Here is a 24,063-nt window from a genome sequence, read left to right as displayed (position 1 = left end):
CATTGCCAGCCACCACAGATGAGGTGCCGAGGCCTGCTGCTGGGAGCCTCGGGCTCGAATGAGCTTCTCTTCTTACATACTTGTGGGCAGATGCCCTCCACTCCTCTTTCTCCTCTTCTTAAATCTTAATTTTGCAAATTGTGTATCAGTACATTTTAATGAAATGGTTGCAGTCCTCTAGAAAGATGCCCTTCTCCAAATCTCATGTCCAGGTCAGTGTTGAGGAATTCAGCAGAATTGAGAACAAAAAGATCATTCAGCTTTACGCTAGCATTTAAGTTTCTAGCTTCCTCTGTGGCAGTTTTGCATGACATTTTATTTAGCACTACCAAATCTCATCAACACAAGATGCATGTTACACTAAGACATGACCGTGTATCTTGTGATTCACGAAACATGCAATTCTACCCACACATGTATTGTTTCTCCTCCTCATCCACACCCGTGGTGCTGGAGCCATGGGACTCATTCATATCCTGCAGTAACACCTCAGTGCTCGAACATTCACCTCGTGATGGGGGTGAGACCCACAATCCAGCATTCCTGGCATCTGTCCCACTAACTCCAAGCTAACTGTGTCCCCATCCTGACTCCTCCTGACTCAGATCCCAAAGAGCCCTTTGGCTTTTGTATTAGAGCAGATAATTCTTCATAGGCAGACCCTTACTGAGGAACTGTGTGGATACGAGATTCCGTGCTTGGTTTTCTAGGCTTCATGATCTTGAAGTGACCAATGTACTTTCCTCAAAAATACTGTTTCCGCAAAGTGTTTGGGAAGGTGGGAGGGAAGTCACAGTCCTGCCTTGAGACATCTCAGGCCTCCTTGTGTGTTGAAGACTGCCTTTTTTCCTTTGACAGTTTCATCACCTATAAATGCAAACTGCTTCCTAATGTCTGTTTCTGTTCAGACGAGCTAGGCAGCAGGTTCAGGTTCAGGTTCAGGACCTGGGCCTGTGGAGGCTCTCTTCCCAGGAAAGCCTGGCTGGAGCGCTTTGTTTCTGTAAGGCGTCTGGGTAAACACCGCCCCCGTGAGGTGATCTGCAGCCGCTCGTTAGGAGCAGCCCTGGGCTTCCTGACATGGGATTTCTTACTCTGGTTTTCAGATTCTTGAGATCCGATCTCAGAGCTTTTCTTTGGGTCCTCAACATGTACCCAGACTTAACAAAGATTTATTTTACACGGGCGACATAATAGTGGTCTTGTTGAAAAGTTCGACAAAGGCCTTGTCTGCAACTATCGCTGTAGGATCACGTTCTTTTTCTAACTGTATTTTTTTTTCTTTTTTGGACAAAATTACTAGGAACAGGGTTTCTGTAAATGAGTCGAACAAAGCCCTTTAGAATAATCCTGAGTCTACATGACCAAACCTTGTCTCTGTGTGCGAAGATGGATTCATAACGAGGGAATGAATACTGTCACCCTTTGGAAAGTTGTTAGCCTAAATCTTGTTAATAATTTGTGACATTCAGGTTGTGTTTTCACTGATCATTGAGCTATAGGTGTCCAAGAACTGTAACCTTTTGGGCTGTGTTGGGAGCAATTTCTAAAAATTGCAGCAGACAATTGCCAGCGAGATCCCAGAGGCATCTTCAACTTTTGGCATCACAGGCTTTGGTTTTTCCCTGGACAGTCAGTAAACTTCAGAGACCTAAAACAGACTGGGCTGGACTGTTCCTTTAAGACTGCTTGGCTTTGTCAATTTTAAAGTGCACTTACTTGGTGGTTTCTAATTGGCCTTTGCTCTATGTAAAACTGTGCAGTTTGGACAGACTTTCCAATTTATCTTCTCATAAGAAATATTGTTGTAAAGGTTGTGGGTGCCCTTTGCATTCAGAATCAAAGGTGCTTTTCATTATCATCTGATGAATTAATAAAGACTTCTGACCACATCTCCTCTGGGGGAGTCTTCACACGTTTGTTCAAAATAAAAATGGCTCCTGTGTTTGGAAAGGCATTTCCAAACCAAATAAACTACCTTCAATATTAAAAGCAAAGATGTAAATTAAATGTAACGGTGGTTAGTCTTCAGGTCACACAGATGGGTGACAAAGCTGGTGGCCGAAATCAAAGGATTTCCCGTCCTGCAGGCAGAATGCCTTCTTGTTGAGTTGAAGCATAAGCTGATCTTTAAAGGCTCCGAGCTCCTTGCATCTGCAGTGAGGTCATAGCTTTAGCTATGTGGCTTGTAGCTAGTTTATTTATGTAGACTCCCTGCCCACTTTTCATAATAATTTAATCCCTCTGCAGAAGGCTACGGATCACTGAGAATAACTTATGCGCAGAGCATCCCTTAGCTCTGGAAGTAGGTGTTGTCTGTGCATGTCCAACGTTGCCCTCTGGAGGCAATGTTGTGGCTGAATTCATGGTGGTCACTTGGATTCTTGTGCAAAGTAGAAATCCAAAAAAATGAATTTTCAAGTTACAGAGGCCATGAATTCTGTTTTTCCTACAGCACATAGTATTTGTGGCATCTGGATGCATTTCAGCATCGTTTGATCCACCAATACAACCACGTTCAAGAGATGTGACTCTCAGTATTGGATAAGTGCACGGACGTTAATCAGTGGTTATAATAAAAACCGTTTCCTCAAATTAACCTCTTTTAGATGTAAACTGTGCTACTTAATGAATGTATAGGAGACTATGTTATTAGGATGTGAGTCTCCTTCATTAACTAGCTCCAAAGATAGGTTGACATTTCAGAAAAATAAGTGGAAAAGTATTATTCTGAAGTACTGAAGTCAAATGGAATTCTAATAAAATGGTTAAGTGGACACCACATTTTATTTTCCTGAAGGGTCATTAGAAAAACAAAATGAATGACTCGTGGTTTTTTTAAAATTTATTTTTCTTAGGACGTTTTAATGAGTTTGGCCAAAGCTGTTGCCAACGCTGCTGCTATGCTGGTACTAAAGGCAAAGAATGTTGCCCAAGTGGCCGAAGACACGGTCCTGCAGAACAGGGTGATCGCCGCTGCCACCCAGTGTGCCCTCTCCACCTCCCAGCTGGTGGCCTGTGCCAAGGTTAGCCGGCTCGCACCCCCGGCCCTCGCTACAAAGTGTCACATGCTCTTAACTGCCTCCAGTCATTGAGGGGAAGCAGGGGCAAAAATTGTTAAAATTGTTCGAGACTAAGTGCTTCAGGTGTCTCTTTTAGGTGATGTGACAGGATTTTTACGTAAACTGCTCAATTCTGCTTTTATCACTTGCTCTTTGTTCAAGGCCCCCGGCAGAGGTACCGTCCTGTGTCTAACTGCCACCTCTGCTGTCTCCCGTTTGGCTGCGTCAGCACGTCTTATTTACACCTGCACACACAGGGCCTTGCGCTGTGCAGTTCGGCACGATAAATGGGTCCAGAGTCACTGCAGAGCTTGTGGGGCCCTTTCTACTCTGCACAGTGTTGGCGTGAGGGTGGTGAGGCCTTAGGTCGTCGTTATCAGAATGCGCACACTCTGTGCTTAGCCTCGTTAATCACCATCACCCGTTCACTGAAGAGGAAATTGAGGCCTTTAGAAGTTATTACACAGAAGCAGTAGGTGGCAGAACTGAGTTTTTTAAGTCGGGCCTGACCTCAAATACCCTTTCCACCCCACCATCTGATGAGATGATGCCTGCGAAGGTGGGAGGTGTCCGTGTCTCAACTTGATGACATAGCGTAGAGGACAGGTCTGTGCTCTGGCCCTGCCTGGCCTTCCCTAGGCTGTGGGAGGATGTGCAGCATCTGTCAGAGGTGTCCTGGATGGTCCCCCTCCTCATATCCACAGGTACTGACAGAATCCCCTGTTCTTTAAAGTACCATGAAGCAGAGTTCCAGGTGCCTCTGGAAAAAGAAATGCAATTCTTTTGGTTGTCTTGTTATCCTAGCTCAGAAGACTCAATTTTAGTGGTTTCTTGAAGGAGGAGGCATAGTTGGTAAATACTGGAAATGACTTTGAAAGTAGTCAGTAGTATAGATTGTTATAGATCCCTAACAAAGATAAAAATTAGCAGCATCTGAAATCACAAAGGCAAAGTGAGGTAGTGAAAATGAGAAACCGCAGTGATGGTTTAGTTTAATTCCTGGTCCTGTAATTAAGGAACCGAGGCCCAGAGCAGGGAGGGACTTGGTGCGAAGCTAGTGCACACGGGGGACCAAGAGGACCCACAGTGCCCAGACCCGCTCTCGCCCCCCTGCAGGTGGTGAGCCCCACCATCAGCTCCCCCGTGTGCCAGGAGCAGCTGATCGAAGCGGGGAAGCTTGTGGACCGCTCAGTGGAGAACTGCGTCCGCGCCTGCCAGGCAGCCACAGATGACAGCGAGCTCCTGAAGCAAGTCGGCGCGGCGGCCAGCGTGGTCAGCCAGGCCCTGCACGACCTCCTGCAGCACGTGCGACAGTTTGCCAGCCGAGGCGAGCCCATCGGCCGCTACGACCAGGCCACCGACACCATCATGTGTGTCACCGAGAGCATCTTCAGCTCCATGGGAGATGCTGGTGAGGGGTTGGGCTGGGGGAGTGGAGGGGTGGGGTCAGTTGGGTTTCCTGATAGTGATGATGGAGAGTAAGGTAGGTGACGGCCGCCTGGGTGCCTGGCAAAGGCAAGTTCTCATTACCCTCAATCAGAGCCTTCCTCTCTGAGCCTGGGAAAGGGACGGAAGGCTCCTAATGTGCCCATCCGAAGCAACACCTAAAGATTTACAGTTAACTGGGCTTTTAAAAAATTATTTACAGTCACAGTAAATCTCCTTTCTACAAATGTCCGTGTTGGAGATGGAGGAAGCAAGAGTGCATCTTGCTATTCCTTGGCTGGTTTGTCTCAGTGGTTAGAGCATTGCCCTGCGGACCAAAGGGTTGTGGGTTCAATTCCCGGCCCTGATCGGGACGTGTGTGGGAGGCAACCAATCGATGTTTCTCTCTCTAAAACATCAGTGGAAAAAAATATTCTTGGGTGAGGATTAAAAAAAAAAAGAACGTTGTTGGAAGTTTACTATACACTGGTCTCTTGAGAGGAAGTCACCATGTGCCACACAAGGTCAGGGGTTCATCAGTTAACAAAAGACAGGATTGAGGGGAGAGTTTCAGTGAAGGCCTTTATTGGGGTTTCCTGGGGAAGGCGATGCTGGGCAGGTGAACAGTTTCGGGCTGGCGGGTGTGAGTAATTTCAGCAGGCTCCACACTGCAGGGCTGGCCCTGGGTGCCTGGTACTTGGCCCTGGGATGACTAAGGCAGAGAATATTGTTTCCTGACCAGCTAGAGGAGGTGTGGCTCAGGACTGGGTAGCTTGCATAGCAAAGGCATGCTCCAGCCCAGGAGGGGCAGTCTCTTTCCATCCACAAAGGTATTTTCTTAAGATGGCAAACATCATTATATACAGAAAATTTAAAAATATACAGTACAATGTACCTTTTCCATCTATTTGTTCAAAAGTATGTCTCCCCAGACCCAGCCCATCACTGTCCCATCTAAATCTCCAGAACTGACCATTTACCAATTTGTTTTTATTCTTCCTAGTCATGTATATGCATGTATAACTCCCTCTTTCTTTTTAGTATTTTGGTTTACTTGAGGGGGAGTGGGGGAGGGCAGTATATGTAGGGTAAATTCCTATCAGTGGAATGCTGGGCCTATAGCTCTATACGTTTTTATTTTATTTTAAATGTGTCTATGAAATTTCTCTCCAGAAAGATCCCACAATTTTTAACCCTACTAGTTTGTAAAAGGTCTGTTTTCCTGCTTCTGCATCAACGCAGAGCAATACTTTATAGCGAGTATTTTTTAAAGAAAATTACCTTGCGCTTTTCTGTGTCCTGAGCCACGCCTCCTCTAAATGGCCAGGAAGCAATATTCTCTGCCTTAGTCATCCCAGGGGCAAGTACCAGGCACCCAGGGCCAGCCCTGCAGTGTGGAGCCTGCTGAAATTACTCACACCCGCCAGCACGAAACTGTTCACCTGCCCAGCATTGCTCCACACATTTGGACTTTTTTTGTTACTTTTGTTTGTCTGTTTTAACAAACCTTTTATTTTGGAAGACTTTTAGGTTTACAGAGAAGCTGCAGAGGTAGTGCAGAGTTCTCATGGGCCCTCCCAGTTCCTTGCATTTACAGCCTGTCCCTCACCTGGGGCATGTTTGTCAGCCCGGATTTGAGCACTGGTGCATTACTGTTAACCAAACTCCTGCATTTCACCAGTTTTTCCTCTGGTGATGTCCTTTTACTATTGTCCCAGGATCCAAATCCAAGACATCTTGAATTTAGCACATTTTGATTTTCCTGAAAGCGTTTTTACCTTTTCAGCATTCTTCTCCAATGACCTTTGGAAGAGGAAGAAATCCCTTACATTTTAATAGTTTTATTTATTTATTTTTTTGTGTGTGTGTGTAATCTGGATTTTAAAAATATTTTTAAATTTATCTTTATTGTTGAAAGTATTACACGTCTCCTTTAATTCCCCTCACTGATTCCCTCCACCCCGCTCCCACCCCCTCCGCAGGCCTTCACCACACCATTATCTGTCCATGGGTCATGCATCGATATATGTAAGTTCTTTGGTTAATGTTGACTCTATACTCCTCCCACTTCCAAAAGGGAGTTAAAATGGATTTCAGTAAAATCACAGGTACAATAAAATCAAACAATTACTAGTAACAAGATCAAAACAAGTATTGAGAAGAAGCGGGTAAGCAAAGGGACAATGGGTAAGGAAAACTGAGCCAAGGCAAATCGTAGCATTTGGGTGTGAGACGGGGGTCAGTGCTTCCTCTTAGCGAGAGCCAAGTGACATAGACGAGGTGACATTACTTGTCCGGGTCAGGTGGCGTGCACATTAGGTCAGAATCTGAAACTGTTTTTTATGCACTTACTCCAAGAATTTGTTATAGGCGCTTTTGTGTAAGCAGTTCTTGACATGAGGTAAATAACATTTTCTATATAAGTATTCAGTAAATGTGAGTGCACACAATAAATCCACATAATTGTGTTCCCTGCCTTCTCTTTACAAAGAGCTCCTTTTTGGGGTGCTTATGTCATTTTTATTTCTCAGAGTTAAAGATGGAACTTGGTTGTGTTTTGGGCATATTGTCCTATAGCCACAGGGACTATTTTCGATGTTGGGTGTAATTCGGCTACAATCCTTAGGAATCCCAGGGGCTTATTTCTCTTCATTCTTCTCCCCAGTGGAGTAGAGACAAGTCTGACTCCAGAAGTTTCACCCTGAGCTTTAGAAAGCAGACAAACAGACCTTATCCTCAATCCCACCCTCTAGGTGAAATGGTGCGCCAGGCACGAGTCCTTGCCCAGGCCACCTCAGACCTCGTCAACGCCATGAGGTCGGATGCAGAAGCCGAGATCGACATGGAGAATTCAAAGAAGCTCCTGGCAGCAGCAAAACTCCTGGCGGACTCCACGGCTCGCATGGTGGAAGCGGCAAAGGTACTATTGCGGTGGACGTGCTCCACTGGCATGTGAGCGTTATGGAAAGTCAGAGTTTGGAAGGAATCTTCAGGATAGAGAATGGTCAGCTGAGTGTGCATTTTTGTTGTTTAAAACCTACAATGGCTTTGGAGTGTTTAACTTTGTTCAGCTGGGAAAAGAGAAGGTCATGGAGCATATGAACGAAGTTCTTCAGGGTGTGGTGCCGACAGCCATCGACAGCAAAGGCCCTGCTAATTGAGCGTTCTTTTTCCATTGGCTTTATTGGGATCTAATTAAAATCCAATTGGGGTCCTAGTGGACACTTTAACCTACAGCAACACGTAAAAGGGCCATGGAGGTACACGACAGAAGCATGGCCATGGGCTGTGCACGGCATTCCTCTCTCCCTGTAGGGTAGGGGCATCAGCTTCTTTCTTTAATTCAGTTACAGTTCGCTCAGTACCATTGGGTACCTGTCCTACTTCGCTGTACTTTCCAACTCAGGTTCTCGAGGAATGCCATCTCTAGACATGGTCCTTCATGAACGATGTTTCCTTACAGCATTTTGGATGGCATTCCTGCCCTCTCCCCCCGCCCTGCCCCTCGGTCCCCCTGTGTTATGCTGTAATCTCAGCCCATTCACATGTACCGGTGCTTCAGAACAGGAGACTCTTCCAGCCGTGACACGTGCCTGTCATGCCCATTAAAATAAAATTGTCTCAGAGATATGGGCAGGGGGAGATTTACCTTCACATCTTTTAAGCCATGGATTTCAGGTCACAGGTTAATGTATATGGACAACCAAGGCTATGAACTCATATGTTTATTATCACCATTGCATTTCTTCTGTTTAGCGATGCAGTTTAGAAACATCCCCTGGTAGGTATTTTTGTTGTTGTTGCAAGGAAACATCTTTATCACAAAGACATTGCTTGAAGCATTTGGCTCTCATTACTAGGAAAGAGCAAAATTGAAGGCATGAATTCAGTGTCTGCAGCATGAAATCTTTATTTTCACTTTCCCAGGGAGCTGCAGCCAACCCTGAGAATGAGGACCAGCAGCAAAGGCTGAGAGAGGCTGCGGAAGGTCTCCGGGTGGCAACCAACGCCGCCGCCCAGAATGCTATAAAGAAAAAAATTGTCAACCGATTGGAGGTCTGTATAGAGGCTGATGCTCGTTTTACATGGCAAAGAGGTATTTGAAAGAACAATCAGATGAATAAGGCAAAGCCCATGGACGGGAAGCTAAATCCAAATTAGTGATTAGTGGTTTAGGTACTGGGAACTATTTGAAGTGCTAGTTTAGGTACATTATACATTGACATTCAATGGTTTAGGCACATTGACACAATCTGAAAAGTTGCTTCATGGTTTCAGAAAACCAAATTTTTTTATCAGGAGGGCCCGGGAATTTATTTTTCCCCATTAAGGGACGTCCACTCTCAGGAAGAATCATTAACTCTCAATGTATCTATTTTGTTAGAGTCAATGATTCCTTCAGGGCCCCCAGTAGGAAATGTAGAGTTTGGAAGACCAGAGATGGGGATCAGGCTTGGTTAGAACAGTATGGGAGGGAGTGATAAGAAATATTTATGTCATTTTTTTCAGAACATTTATTTATTCTAAAAGAAATAAAATAGCAATGGGCAAAAACTTTGCTAGAAAATTAATCTCTCTCACAAATGTACCAGGGAGATTCTTACACTAAGATTTGCGAGGTTGGAGGCGAAGGCCCTGCCTTCCTAGTGTGTGATCCCCATGTGTAGTCTGCTGGGTTCCGGAAGGAAACTGACCTGCTTGTCCCTGGAAGGAAGGGAGAGCGTAAACACAGGCAAGTGCTCGCCGGAAGGTCTGGGTCTGCTGGACCAAGGCTTTCCATGGCCGCGAGAGGACAGCCATGAGCACCAGGTTTGTGCTTGACCCAGGGAGCAGCTTGTGCTGTCAGAGGAGGAATTTCCCCCCTAAAGCATGTAGACCTGGTGCTGTTTATCTGTCATCATGGCCTGGGAATTGTCCCTGGTGTTTTTGAGAAAGACAGTGAACAGTGCACCTTGAGCTTTCAAGCATGCTTGCCTTTATCACTTGTCCCAGGGAACGTAAACCAAAAGCAGAGAGCAGCACCGTTAGGTCAGGGTCATCGATGTATTTAAAAGGCAGAGTCCTTGCCTGGAGTTCCCTTTCGTACGTGTGCAGCTGTCCAGTGACGGGACATACACAAATGTGCGTGTGTGTGGGCTGGCACGTTCAAACCCTGGCTCACCTCCTCTCCCGCTCCTCCCCAGGTTGCAGCCAAGCAGGCTGCCGCCGCGGCCACGCAGACCATCGCCGCCTCCCAGAACGCAGCTGTGTCCAACAAGAACCCTGCGGCCCAGCAGCAGCTGGTGCAGAGCTGCAAGGTGAGGTCTCGGCTGCCGGAGAGCCAGGTCTGCTGTAGAAAACGCTGATAGCATTAGAACACTGAGTGCCCTGGCAATGCAGTTAAGTCTGATCATCCAGGCCCCTAATCCAGTTTGCTCCGGCTCCCCTGTTCCAGGTGTTCACACACACACACAGACGTCTGTTTTTTGTCTAAGTGGATGGCCTGTGTGAAGGGAGACTATGTTTTTTCCAGCATTGTCTTTCCTTTGTTTGGATTCTTTTCTTTCTTTTTTGAGAGCCCGAATTAAGGAGGGGCCATTTTCGGACCCTGAAATAGTAATGGAGCGTTGAATTTCCAGAGTGCCTTTCCGCCTTGGAGGGGTGGGCCTTCGCATTAGCCTCACTCATCCTGGAAGTTGATTTCCTGCTTTGCACGGATGGCACCTCCAGGGTTTATTTCATCCTGTCGGGCCTCCAGGATGGGGTGCTCTGGTGCTTTCTGCTGTTGTCTGTCAGTTCTCCTGACCCCTGGGCCTTGGTGGCGCATGGAAGCCGCTTACTAGCGGGGGCACAGTGACACCTCTGCTGCCTTCTCTGAGGGCCCAGGCCATTGACTCTTTGAGAAGACCCCTGAATGGTGTCAGACACAAAATCTGATTTTGTAGCCCTTTGCCCACGTGCAAACAATGTGTCTGACTGAAGTGTGAAACTTCCTGTTAGCAGCGGGGGCTGGTGGAGGCATAGAGATGGTGCTTGGGGACTGAGAGCTCACTGCCCTCTCTCCTTTCTCCAAATCTCCTCTGTGAAACCATCACCTGTAAGGGATGTTGCCACTTCTACCTCAGAAATGGCTTTACTTCCGAAGGGAACCACCCAGGGCCTGAGCCCTCGCCACCTGAGTCTGAGTTCTCCGAGGTCAGGCCCCGTCGAGGATCCGTGTGCTCTAGTAGAAAAACCTCAGGGTGCAGTAGCCCCATCTGCCCGACCATGTACCCAAAGCGGGGGTTTTTCTGAGAGCCCGGCTCCTGCAGGAGGGGAGTTTGTTTGCTGTGATGGCCTCAATCCAGCAGCCTGCAGGGGTAGAAAATGGCATTTCCCCTTCTCAGGGAGCACGTGCTACTGTGTCCAGGGAAATACTCCAAGGTGAGCCCCTCCTCCACTTTTTGGGAAGAGACTGAATGTCCTTAGCCTGTGGGTATCACCTCAGGAAATGAGAGCATTGCTGTTTGTCAGCAGGGAGGGGACAGTGGACCAAATGGCGAGCCAGAGGTCCTGGAGAGGCCCCGAGAAAAGTCTCATGGGGACATTTTTCAATCCTTCTGGAGCAGGCACCTGAAGGAGGGCATGTCACCTGGGTGGGATGCGCTTGGGCCCTTCCCCAGGAGTGAGCCACTGTGCGTGACCTCAGGGCCTGTTTGTTGTCGGACGGTGTGGACAGAGGGGAAAGGTGGGGACACAGGGTAAAAGGCATGTCACTGTGTGAGACGGTCTCACCCCAGGGCTGCTGCTCCTCCCTCCTCTGCTCTGGGCGTTGGGTTTTCCAGTTTGAGAAATGAGAGAGCTACTTAGATCAGGGGAAGAGGAGCCATGGCTACAGGAAAGCGGAAGGACAGATGTTTACCTGCAAAGTAAGAAATAGAAGCGCTGATCCCCAAATGCCAGTCCTCGCTCCCACCTCAAACGAAGAAACCGAAACTGCCTCCAGCCCCCAAGCCGGAGAAGAAGCTGACCCCTCAGGACTTGCCAAAGAGAGAAAAAGAATACTAGTAGCAAGAAGCTATTGAACGTATTGGTGAAGTACAAAATAGACTTAATGAATAAGCCAGTGAAGAGATTTTGAATGTAGAACAGAAATATAACAAACTCCGCCAACCGTTTTTTCAGAAGAGGTCAGAATTGATCGCCCAAATCCCAAATTTTGGGGTAACAATTTTTGTCAACCATTCACAAGCATCTGCTCTGCTTGGGGAAGAGGATGAAGGAGGCGCTGCATGATTTGACAAGAGTTGAAGTGACAGAATTTGAAGAGATTAAATCAGGTTACAGAATATATTTTTATTTTGATGAAAATCCTTACTTTGAAAATAAAGTTCTCTCCAAAGAATTTCCTCTGAATGAGAGTGGTGATCCATCTTCAAAGTCCACTGAAATCAAATGGAAATCTGGAAAGGATTTGACCAAACATTCAAGTCAAACACAGAATAAAGCCAGCAGGAGGAGACAGCATGAGGAACCAGACAGCGTCTTTACCTGGTTCACTGACCATTCTGATGCAGGTGCAGATGACTTAGGAGAAGCCATCAAAGATGGCATTTGGCCAAATCCATTACAGTACTACTTGGTTCCTGCCTGACATGGTTGATGAAGAAGGGGAAGGAGAAGAAGATGACGGTGGTGATGAAGAAGAGGAAGGGTTGGAAGATATTAATGAAGAAGGGGATGAGGATGAAGGTGAAGAAGATGAAGATGATGATGAGGGGGAAGGAGGAGAAGATGAAGAAGACGACGACTAATAATCACTGATGGATTCCAACCTTTTTAAGTTTTCTCCAGTCCTTGGGAGCAAGTTACAGTCTTTTTTTTTTTCCTCTTTCTTTTTTCCCCCCTCTTGTGCTCAGTCGCCCTGTTTTTGAGGTCTCTTTTCTCTCCTTTACACCATGGTTCTCACCTTATTTGGGGTGGGGGGGGGTGTACCTTGAGCAGAATACAGCGGGGAAAGAGTCTTTGCCCCTTTCTGTTCCAAATTCATTTCTATCCCTTCCTGTCTCAAGAAAAACTTTATGGAATCAACACCACCGTGCTCTGTGGGAAAAAAGAAAAACCTTCTACTCCCTTAGCTCTGCTGGGAGCTGGAGGTTGCTAGGCCCCTGGGTAGTAGTGCATAGAATTCTAGCTTTTTTTCCTCCTTTCTCTGTATATTGGGCTCAGAGATCACACTGTGTCTCTGTGTGAATATGGACAGTTAGCATTTACCAACATGTATCTGTCTACTTTCTCTTGTTTAAAAAAAGAAAAAAATAACTTTAAAAAGGGGGGGGAGCGTTATAGAAGGTCATCAAAGGGTGGGTTTGAGATGTTTGGGTGGGTTAAGTGGGCATTTTGACAAGTTGGCTTCTCCTTTGGCATGTTTAATTGTGATGTTTAACAGATATCCTTGCAGTCTAGGATGACACTTTTAAAACAAAATTCTCTCCTAATGATGACTTGAGCCCTGACACTCGATGGGAGAATCAGCAGAACCTGTAGGATCTGATTCAGAATTGACATTTCTCTATTGTAATTTTGTTCCTGTTTATTTTTAAATTTTCTTTTTGTTTCACTAGAAAGGAAAGATGATGCTCAGTTTTAAACGTTAAAAGTGTACAAGTTGCTTTGTTACAATAAAACTACATGTGTACACACACACCAAAAATAAAAATAAAAAATAGAAGCACTGAAATCTGCTGATAGTTCAGCGCTTCTCTCACTGTCTTCTGCTCCCGGGACCCTATGACCTGAGTTTATCCACCAGTGAATTGTATAGATTCTTTGAAGTTTTCAACCCTAGTGAGCCAGGGTAGTGTGCATTGGAACTGGGGCATTCTTTTAAGGCCTCATTATGTAGAATCGTCTTCTGCTGAACATACGGGGACCTTTGGGACCGCGGGGTAGACAGAGCATGTGTGGGGGAAGGGTACCCAGAACTTCTGGGTTAGAATTCAGTGTTGGTAAGGACCCAGCTGGCTAACGGTGCCGTGTAAATCCAAGGTCTGGGACAGGCATCTCCCAGGAGTGATAGCACATCCAAAAAACATTGATCACTTGGGTCATTGTCCACCTTGTTTTGGTAATTCACCATACTAGGCAGCTCAGTTTTCATTTTCCCGCTTCCTCTAGGCGGTGGCTGATCACATCCCTCAGCTGGTCCAGGGGGTGAGAGGGAGCCAAGCCCAAGCAGAAGACCTCAGTGCCCAGCTGGCTCTCATCATCTCCAGCCAGAACTTCCTCCAGGTAACACGGAAGCATTCACCTGGGTTGTACTCAGAGCCCCCCACCCCCCACTGGGCAGGAGGTGTCTTTTATCCCAAGGAGAGGAATAAGGAATTCCACAGCCACAGCGAAGTCTTTGCAGGTAGCAGACCTTGAAGGCTTCCTCCTCATATTTGCAGTCTCAGGAGAGGTAGATTCAGCTTGGCAAAGCAAAATGCTTATATGCAGGGAAATTGCCCCAGGAGATGGCACGTAATCCATTTTTCTCAGGAGAATCACTTTCTTTCTCTCCTGTGAGAGAAAGCATGGAATAAGTTGCAGGTTTGATGAACAGCCTAGTCCTGGGCATTGCTGTAGGTTTTCTAGTTTCCAGAATGTCTAATGCTATTATTCATGGCCAAGGAGACCAGGAATGGCGAGTGCATCTTCTTCAAAGGCATGCCAGTCTCCTATGGCAGTAGAATGAATAAGTACTGCCAGTCTTTGTGGGTGAGGGGTGGATTTAGTTTAAGGAAAGTTAAATTAAACCAGAATATGAAGTTGTGGGAAAACTCCCTTTTTACATACTTCTTGTATTCAGATCTCTCAGCTCTTTCTGTCTACCTGTATCCCAGAAAGAGTTCATGTGATTAGGCCGTTCTCTACCTTGGCCCTGTCTAGTTGAACCTATAGTTACAGAACTCATGGTTACATACATTTGGTTAATTTTTTCAAGTGTCAGAGATCCCACATGCAGATAGAAGATAAAAAGTGCAATGTATTTCTTCTCATTTTGACTACATACACAGACATGCATATGTATGTATATATTTTTAATTGAAATTCATCACATATAGACTGTTTTTCTCATGTTAACAAGTATATTATGAGCATTTATGATTTTGAATAACATTCTATCATCTGGCAATACTCAATGTTTAGCTATTTTCCTGTCATTGAACAAATAGGTTGTTTTCCATTATTTGCCATCATAAACAACCTGTGATAGGGATAGAATGAAAGTCTCCGTGTGTGTTCCAGGCCTTTGTCCCCCTTCAATTATTTCCTTGGGGTAAATTTCTAGAAATAGGATTGCCATCGGCTTGTTTTTATTATTGGGACATTGAGAATTATAGCTCGGACAGGTAGGTGTTTCTCTTTTCATTCAGGTGGTTAGAGGTGTGTCATCTCTCCTGCTGGCAGGACTGTAGAGACTGTGACAGAGTAGTGTGTGCGTGTTCCAGGGTCCACTCTGTCCTGCCCTTCTTTTTCCTTTCCCTTTTCTGTTGTTTTTAATTTTGTTATCTTTGACCCATCAGATCTTTACAAGACTAAGGCAGAGTTAGAAATAAATAGAAATGGAGTTGGCAGTTCAGAGTTTTTACATTTTAAACTTTCTTCATACATATTGTGAAATGCCCTTTCAGAAAGCTGAACAAATCCAAATCTACAACTAGCAGTGTATGGAACACACCTTTTGATACATCTTTTTCAAGTTGGGGAATCAAGCATTTAAAAAAATGTTTTTGCCAGTTTGCTTGGTTAAGCTCTTATTGGTTGATTTTGTATTTCCTTGTTTGAAAATACACATTTTTCATGTTTCAGTTATTTGTTTTATTATGTGAAATTATTTGTTAATTTTTTTTAAATACTCATGCTGGTTTTTCTTAAATTCTCATGAATTCTTTTATTTGTTTTGTAACTTTTTAAAAATCCTCACTCAAGGATATGTTTATTGATTTTAGAGAGAGGAAGGGGGAGAGAGAGAGAGAGAAAGAAACATAGATTGATTGCCTCCCGTACATGTCCTAACTGAGGATCTAACCTGAAACCTAGGTATGTGCCCTGACCGGGAATCAAACCTGCAATCTTTGGTGTATGGGATGATGCTCCAACTAACTAAGCCACCCAGCCAGGGCATGAATTCTTTAAATATTAATATTTATGATTTGGCAATTAGCTTTGTTACAACTTTATAAGGACATATGTATAGCCTGTGTAATAAAACCCTTAAAAGTGTGTATACTCTTTGTTCCAGAAATTCTACTTTTAAAAGTTTATTCAAAAAATTATGACCATGTACAAAATGTTAGCTACAAAGGTGTTTATCATACCATTGTTTATTATATTGAAAAAATGAAAATATGCCCAACAATACAGGATTGAGAAATATTAACAGATATATACAATGTAATACCATTAGCTATTTAAAAGATAGACTATGGCCCTGGCCAGCCTTACATAGTGATTAGAGCATTGGCCTATACACCAGAGGGTCACGGGTTCAATACCCAGTCAAGGGCAGGTACCTGGGTTACAGGTTCAATCCCCGGCCCTGGTCGGGGCTCATGCAGGAGGCAGCCAATCAATGTCTCTCACATCAATGTTTCTCTCTCTCCCTCCTTCCCCTTACTTCCCTCTTCCACCCTTTCTAAAAATCAATCGAAAAAATATCCTCAGGTGAGGATTAATAAAAAAATAGAATATATAAAACAAGGAGTTTGAAAATAGGATAAATGCATGATCTTATTCTTGAAAATATTTGTACATGAGAACAGACAATTCATGCATGATGAAATTATCCTGAGTAGTGAGAAATAAAATAGGTCATTTTATTTGTTTCATTTTTGCCTGCCTATATTTTTAGACATTTTACAATTTTTGTGACTAAAGCTTTTTTTTAAAAAAATATGTTTTTATTGATTTGAGAAAGGAAGGGAGAGAGAGAGAGAGAGAAAGAAACTGATTAGCTGCCTCCTGCACGCCCCCCACTGAGGATCAAGCCTGAAACCGGGCATATGCCCTGACAGGAAATCGAACCAGTGACTTCCTGGTGCATGGGTCGACACTCAACCACAGAGCCACACTGGCCAGGCTGTCTGCCTATATTTTTAAAAAATAATCTTTGTATATATTTCAGTTAAAGAGCTATCCTGAGAAACACAAAGAACCATATTTAATAAGAAACTCTCTCTGAAATTTGTTTTAAATGAGAATTTCAAGTCATTATCCAAATTTTACCCCTTCCCCAATGACACATCCATTTATTTATGTATTTATTTTACATTCCTAGAATGTACTGCCCTAGAGTATCTGATTTGGGGTGGGAATTTTCGGGGGGTGTGGGGGGAGTGTATATGGTTCTAATATTCCTTGTTTCAGGGAAAGTAAGTTCTGGCTGAGATGTGGCCTTGCTGTTGGGGTCAACTCCCTTACTTTCCAGGAGCTGCCTTATATTCTGCCCCTCTCTCTACAGCCTGGAAGCAAGATGGTGTCCTCCGCCAAAGCCGCAGTGCCCACGGTGAGCGACCAGGCTGCCGCCATGCAGCTGAGCCAGTGCGCCAAGAATCTTGCCACCAGCTTGGCGGAGCTGCGGACTGCCTCGCAGAAGGCAAGTGGGCCCCTTGTCACAGCGGTTAGCTCATTGGGAATGGCGCTTTGAATTCCTTCCTGCTTGTGTAACCCGGGTGCTACCAGGGCCTGAGCACTGCTGGGCATATTTCTTGTCCATGCATTTGCAATACCATTAAAGATGCCCTCCGTGTACATTGGCTTTTACCACTTTTAGCCACAGTCTCCTAGAGTTATTGTTCACCTTCTGGCTACAGATGACCTTTGTTAAATTATTTTAGGTTGCACACTTCCCCCTCCTCTCATACCCTGGTCAAACAGTGGTCTGTTTTCAGAGTCTTAGGGGAGCCTGGTAGTCATCAGTTTCTTGGTGCTAGGTAAATTGTGGGCCAAAGTGATCATACTTCCTCCATCATCTTGTGAACTTAATAACAAATTATTTAGGCAGCAAATCTAGTTGTTTTGGCTGGGGGTGGGGGGAAGGGGACATTTATATTATCTTTTTGCTCTGAAAGTTTTTCACATCTTAAATGGAAGCATTCACCTTAATAAGGTCCTCAATTGAACAGAATTAGGGATTAATGAGTTTCTGTCTCTGGAACTTATTAATTACCAGAGGCCTCATTACTACACTGTTTGATGTGGCATTACCAAGACGTTCTGGCATGAATTCATTTCTCCCCACTGTAATAATCCCTGTGTAGAAACAGATAGCCTCATCCAGGAGCAAGGGAAGAAGGATAGGAGCTGATTTGAATTAATATCAACAGTGCACTGCATCACCAAAGAAAAATACCCAGATATTTAGATTATATCCAAGTGAAGTACTTTGAGCTGTGTTTCTCAAGGAGAGGTCCAGAGACCATCTGTACTAGGGTCAGCTGGGGCACTTAGAATGCAGGATCCTGGGCCTGGCCTCTGTAGCCGAACCAGAATATCTGGGCATAGAACCTGAACATCTGAGCTTTAAGGGCTTTTCAATGAGTCATAGACACACGCACACCTTAAACTACGGCTCTGGAGCAGTCAGCCTCCCCGTGGGCTCAAGCAAGACGGCCCACTGAGTGCAGGAAGACACTGAGAGCTTTCAAGTATTTTTGTCCTTGTTAATCCTCACTGGAAGGATTTTCCACTGCCTTTTAGATAGAGTGGAAGGGAGGGAGGGAGGGAGATGAGAGAGAGAGAGAGAGAGAGAGAGAGAGAGAGAGAGAGAAAGAAAGAAAGGAAGAAAGAAGGAAGGAAGGAAGGAAGAAGGAAGAAGGAAAAGGAACAAACCTGCAACTCAGGTACATGCCCTTGACCAGGAATCGAACCTGCAACCCTTCTGTGCGAGAGCCAGTGCTCTATCCATTTAGAAACACCAGCCAGGGCTCAAGTGTTTTTTTACTTAGTGTAAGAGTGCAGGATATCAACTCCGGAGTCAGACTACCTGTGTTCAAATTCTGGCCTTGCCATTGACTAATTTTGTGACCTATGCAAGTTAATGAATCTCTCTGCCCCAGTTTCCTCACTGTGGAATACTGGCACATAGAAACTAATTAGTGTTTATTGCTGCTGTTGTTAACTATTTAAAAAGGAAAGAAATTATACCAGTATTTAATACACTGTTCCATAATTATACATACATATAACTGATTAAGATATGTATATGGGGGTGATCAACACCTTTGGAGACCAATATTTTAAATGATCAAGAGAATAAAATTTTCTTAAAACAAATTACTAAGGAAAAAAAAATCTTTCGTAGTCTTCGGTATGAAAGGATAATGGTTTATAATCTAGAAATTTATAAAGAGAATCAATGAGGTTGATAAAGCTTTGGCCCCAAGTCCTGGGTTTATTCATTCATTTCTTCCTCCCTTCCTTCATTTAAGTGCTCACCACGTGCTTCCCAGCCTCTCTGTGCACACCTACTGAGCTAGGTGCCCTATATCCAGAACCCAGGCACAGTGAATAAGGGTCCTCTTAGTCTGAGAAGCAAATGCATTTCAGATAAAAACAGCTTCAAGGAGACTAGAAGTCTATCCAGTTGTGAGGCAGACGTAACTTACTATTTGAGGAAGTTAGGACTAAGGTTCTGACTGCGGATGATCTTTGCCCTCTCGGGAAATGCTTCCTGCCTGCCTCCTATTGCTGGAGTGGGACATTCACTGGGGGTACGTCCAGAAGGCACGTCAGATGTTCCAAAATACTGGGGACACTTTTTCCAAGCCAACTGTGTACACATGTTCCCAACTCTGTCAACAGGCCCACGAAGCCTGCGGCCCTATGGAGATCGACTCCGCTCTGAGCACCGTGCAGACCCTGAAGAACGAGCTGCAGGATGCGAAGATGGCAGCCGCGGACAGCCAGCTGAAGCCGCTTCCCGGCGAGACGGTAAGGTGGGCTGGGGTCTGCCTTCTGTTCTAATCGTGTGAAGCGGTTTTCATTTTGGGGTTGGTGTGCCCGAAAGTCAAACATTTTGAATGCAAAGCCTCAGAGCAGCCACATTGCTTTAGAGCTGCCCTATGGTAGGGATTGCCCGAGGGCCCTGCTGCTGGTGCTGTGAGCGCCCTTCTCCGGTCTGGCTGGGCATGAACCGGCGTGTTAGATTCACCCTTCTCCTTCATACACCAGACACATGCCAGTGCTGGAGGCCAGCGTTCTCATCCTGCGGCCTTTTTCTAAGAAGGCCAGTGCAGCTGACTAGCTGGGTTTAGAACTAGGAGTTGGGGGACATCTATAATAATGACAACAATAAAAAGAAAACGTAATTTAAAAAAATAGATGCAGCTTGTATCATCAACTCGCTATAAAGTCTCGTCTCTCCTCTCAGGTATTTTACTAGGAAATGAGTGGCAATGAGGTTATAAAGAAAAGTACAGGAGATACTCCCAATAATCATGTTTAAAAACAAAACAAAAAACATTTACTTAGCAGTTTTCATGTTAGGCTACCTCCTGATGCTTATGTCAGGGTTTTCTTGGTTAAAGTTTACCAATCCTCCTCATTTATATGTACCTCCTTTACACACTACTGAACATCACTAATAAAATACCACCATTTATTAAGCACTCTATACACACATAAATAAAATTTGTCCTGACAGTAACCTTAATGAGCAAGTTTTGTTAACCCCATCTTAACAGCTGAGAAAACAGGTGTAGATGTGTTCACTGTTTTGTCCAGTTATTGGCAGAATAAAGGTTTGAATTAAAGCTTGTAGTCGCTCATGTTGGGAGTGATCTCTTAAAACTACTGCTGCTCTTTGGGTGAACTAACACTTTTAGAATATATGGGACTTCAGGAACACCTACTTTACCATAGACTAGAGCAATGTCTATAATAGTGATGGTGAACCTTTTGAGCTAGGCCTGTCAGCATTTTGAAAAACCCTAACTTAACTCTGGTTCCGTGTCACATGTAGAAATTTTTTGATATTTGCAACCATAGTAAAACAAAGGCTTATATTTTTGATATTTATTTTATATATTTAAATGCCATTTAACAAAGAAAAATCAACCAAAAAAATGAGTTCACGTGTCACCTCTGACACGCGTGTCATAGGTTCGCCATCACTGGTCTAGAACATAAGAAGCACTCAGAAAAAATTTGTTCCATCAGGCTACCCCTAATTGTAAAGACTAGGAAACTCGGGTTAAGTCACTTAACTAAAGTCACCCAGCTAATGATGAAGTCAGGCTTGGCTCTGGGCCACCAGTTTTGCAGTGTGGTCCAGGTCTCTCCCTTTGCAAACTTCTGTGGTTCTGGGAGACCAGGAGAGGCTTGCGTGACGTGAATTCTGCCTTCACATAAAATAACTGGTCAGTTAGCATGTAGGAAACACCATGTAAATTTTAAGGAAATCGTTTGCCCTTTAAAAATGTGTGTATGTGTTATAACATACTGTTGGCTGTAATGGACCAGGCTCTATTTTTCATCTGAAGGGCCTGCCTCTCTTGCAAAACCTATGGGATTAGAAATGCACCGATTCTCTGATGCCTCTCTGCACCCTCGCAGTACACCCAGAAGTTCTCTTCCAAAACGTTGTCCTCATCTAGTAATCAAGTAATTACCCAGACCCCAGGCCTTCACTGACTTTGTTCCCTGAATTATTTATTCCGTTTACAAAGCAAGATGACATGCTGTTCATGGGAAGCAAGCACTTTGCCCATTTTCATAATCTCATTTACCACTCCAAACCTCCATTTCTATTGCATTTCCTTCTGGTTAGAGCTCCTCAAAGTATAATGATCAAATTGAGCAATGTTAATGGTCCCACAGGCCAGGAAGGTGGTACCGCTGGATGTCTGCCCACTTCCTGCCAAGGGATAATTAATTCTCACTAAGGATTTGTTGCAGACTTTCTAAATTAGCTCTAAAGGCATAATACTAATAGCTACCATTTGTTGAGTATGTACATTAATTCTCTGCAAACCTTCTGAGCAAGGTATTACCATCTTAAGAAGCTGAGGTTGGAGAGGTTCGCGCTTGGAGCAGGGTTCTCTCCCCCTCCCCCCGCCATCACCCCACTTCTTTGCACCACTGGTGCATTTGTTGGGAAAGAACTAAGGCCCTGAGTTTGGTCTGCATTATTTTTATGCTAAGATTTCATTGGGTATGTTTTTTCTTCTAAGTTCCCTCCCCGCTTGAATATTCTTGCAGCTGGAAAAATGTGCTCAGGACCTGGGAAGTACATCTAAAGCAGTGGGCTCCTCCATGGCGCAGCTCCTGACCTGCGCTGCTCAAGGCAATGAGCACTACACAGGTGAGACTCACGCCCGTCCCGATGCCATGGGGCCAGGGGCAGACCGCCGGGTGGGAATTCATTGACTTTACGGTGAACCTGACTTTTTTTTTAGCAGCTCAACACCGTTTTCAAGCACTTTCCACATGCTTGTTACTTGGCTTAATGCTCTGCACACAAAAACCTAATAAAATATGACCCCCCCAAAAAAAAACTATTAGTGGATCACACCCCTATTAGACTATAAGCAAACAGTAATTATAAACTTCTGGGACTACCGGCCCATGACTCTTGAAATCCCACTAAAGAAAAGGGGGGTAAAAAGGTCAAAGAGAATAAAAGAGGAGATTATAACAAATAAGATATCAATGAAATTTTCAACTATGGAAGGAGATAGATAAGTAATAACTGAAAGAGCCAAATAAATAAAAGCCTCAAGGTCTGCCGGGAGAGGGGTGGCTGAGTACTGGAGACGGCAGGAGTACACTGTAAGGAGCAGATTGTGTAGTGATCCACTTTAGGAAAAACTCCAGGTTGTAAAAGAAAGGAAATGTTCGTGTAGTCAGAAGTAGACCCAGGAGGACATCTATAGCTATAATCTAAAATGGAAACGGGAGTTTCAATGTAAGCCCATCGCTTGAAAATATGACATTAATCAGAAGAAAGCATAAGAACTGAGTGGCTCTAGGAGTAGGAATCGGGGAGGAGTGGGTATGGATTGTTGCTTTTGTTATTCTGTGCTACTGCTTGACGTTTTTTGTTTGTTTGAGATATACATTACTCTTGAAGTAAATATACATCCAGAAGAGAGCATACATCCTAAATGTATGCCTTCATGAGTTATCACAAATATAATGCACCCCCAAACCACCATCAAGATTGAGTAATGGAACATTTTCAGCAGCTCAGTGGCATTGCTGGGTCATGGGCTGTGCAGCTATTCAGCTACGCTCCTTCCAGCCGTAACGAAGGACCCAGTTGTCCTGTCAGCCTTGTCACCACTTGGTATTGTCAGCCATGGCCATTCTGTTAAGTGTGGAGCAGCGGCACATTGTGGTTTGAATTTGTGTTTCCCTGAGGAACAATGCAGTTGACCTTTTCATTGGCCATTTGGGTAACTTCTTTTGTGAAGTGCCTGTTCATGTCTTTTGTACATTTTTAAAAATTTGAATTTTCTATCCTTTTCTTATTTGTTTGTATGAATTCCATGTGGCTTAGGTATATTCTTGTATCTTGGCTTACCTTTTCACTCTCATAAAGGTGTTTGCTGAAAAACAAAATTTAAATTTTAAAATAGTCCAATTTACACTTCTTTTCCTTTATGGTTAGTACTTTTTCCTTTAAGTTAGTACTTAAAATTGTGCCTCTCCAAAATCATGAAGATATTCTCCTCTGTTACAGTTTAGAAGTTTTATTGTTTTACTTCTTACATTTAGAAGTGTAGTCAATCTGGAATTGAGTTTTGTAGACGTGCAAATAGGGTCCTACTTTCCTACTTTAGTTTTTTTCCCACATGCTTATGCATTTGAACCAGCACTACTTTTTGAAACCCAGTAGTCTTTAGTGGCACTTTATTATAAATTAAATGAGCACATATATGTGCAAGTCGGTCTCTGATCCTTTGTTTCTTTTCCATTGCTTTAATTGCCTGTTCTTAGTATCACACTTTTCTAATTACTACAGTTTTATATATACTGAGCGTTAATATCTAATAATGTAAGTCCTCCAACACTGTTCTTCCTCAGGTTAGTATTGACTATTCTTGGCCCTTCATAGTTCCACATCAATTCTAGAATCAGCCTGTCAGTTTCTACCCACCCACCCACAAATACCCTGTGTTTTTTTAATTGAAGTTACATGAATCAGTTTGGGGTAAATGGCAAATTATTGACTTTTTATCACAGTCTTCTAATCTGTGAATGGGTTATGTTCTTCCATTTATTTAGATTTTCCTTTCTCTCAGTACTGTTATATAGTTTTCTGCATAGAAGCTTTTGTTTTCATTATAGTGTGCATGATGCATCCTTTCCCATCCTTTTACTTTGAACTTTTCGGAGTGCTTATATTTAATGTGTATCCTGTCAGTATCATGTAGCTGCTCTTTGGTGGAGGGAGAAGTTCTTATTTTGTGTGACAATCTTTTTCTCTCAATTGGGATATTTGATCTATTTACATATACTGCCATTACTGATTATATTGGAGTTTGATTCTATCATCCTACTATTTTCTTTATGTCCTAGCTGTTCTAGGTTCCTTTTTCTCCCCTTTCTTGCTTTCTTTCAGATTTATATGTAT

At 44.0% G+C, this 24,063-nt stretch overlaps 1 protein-coding gene and 1 pseudogene across 1 annotated transcript in view; both read left to right on the top strand.

Annotated features, from left to right (window-relative positions):
* The window catches only part of TLN2 (talin 2), a 336,513-nt gene that overhangs the window by 201,588 nt on the left and 110,862 nt on the right, over nt 1-24,063 (top strand). The window contains exons 20-28 of the mRNA XM_023757837.1: nt 2,856-3,023; nt 4,176-4,470; nt 7,238-7,404; nt 8,412-8,540; nt 9,668-9,781; nt 13,620-13,733; nt 16,948-17,082; nt 19,290-19,418; nt 21,687-21,789. Of these exons, the coding sequence (XP_023613605.1) occupies nt 2,856-3,023; nt 4,176-4,470; nt 7,238-7,404; nt 8,412-8,540; nt 9,668-9,781; nt 13,620-13,733; nt 16,948-17,082; nt 19,290-19,418; nt 21,687-21,789 (1,354 nt within the window). The remainder of the gene's footprint in view (nt 1-2,855; nt 3,024-4,175; nt 4,471-7,237; nt 7,405-8,411; nt 8,541-9,667; nt 9,782-13,619; nt 13,734-16,947; nt 17,083-19,289; nt 19,419-21,686; nt 21,790-24,063) is intronic.
* Nucleotides 10,796-12,256, top strand: LOC102443325 (annotated as a pseudogene).

This window comes from Myotis lucifugus, unplaced genomic scaffold, assembly GCF_000147115.1.
Source record: "Myotis lucifugus unplaced genomic scaffold, Myoluc2.0 scaffold_115, whole genome shotgun sequence".
Classification (NCBI taxonomy): domain Eukaryota; kingdom Metazoa; phylum Chordata; class Mammalia; order Chiroptera; family Vespertilionidae; genus Myotis; species Myotis lucifugus.
Note: the sequence above shows the minus strand (reverse complement) of the source record. Positions and strands in the feature narration are given on the sequence as shown.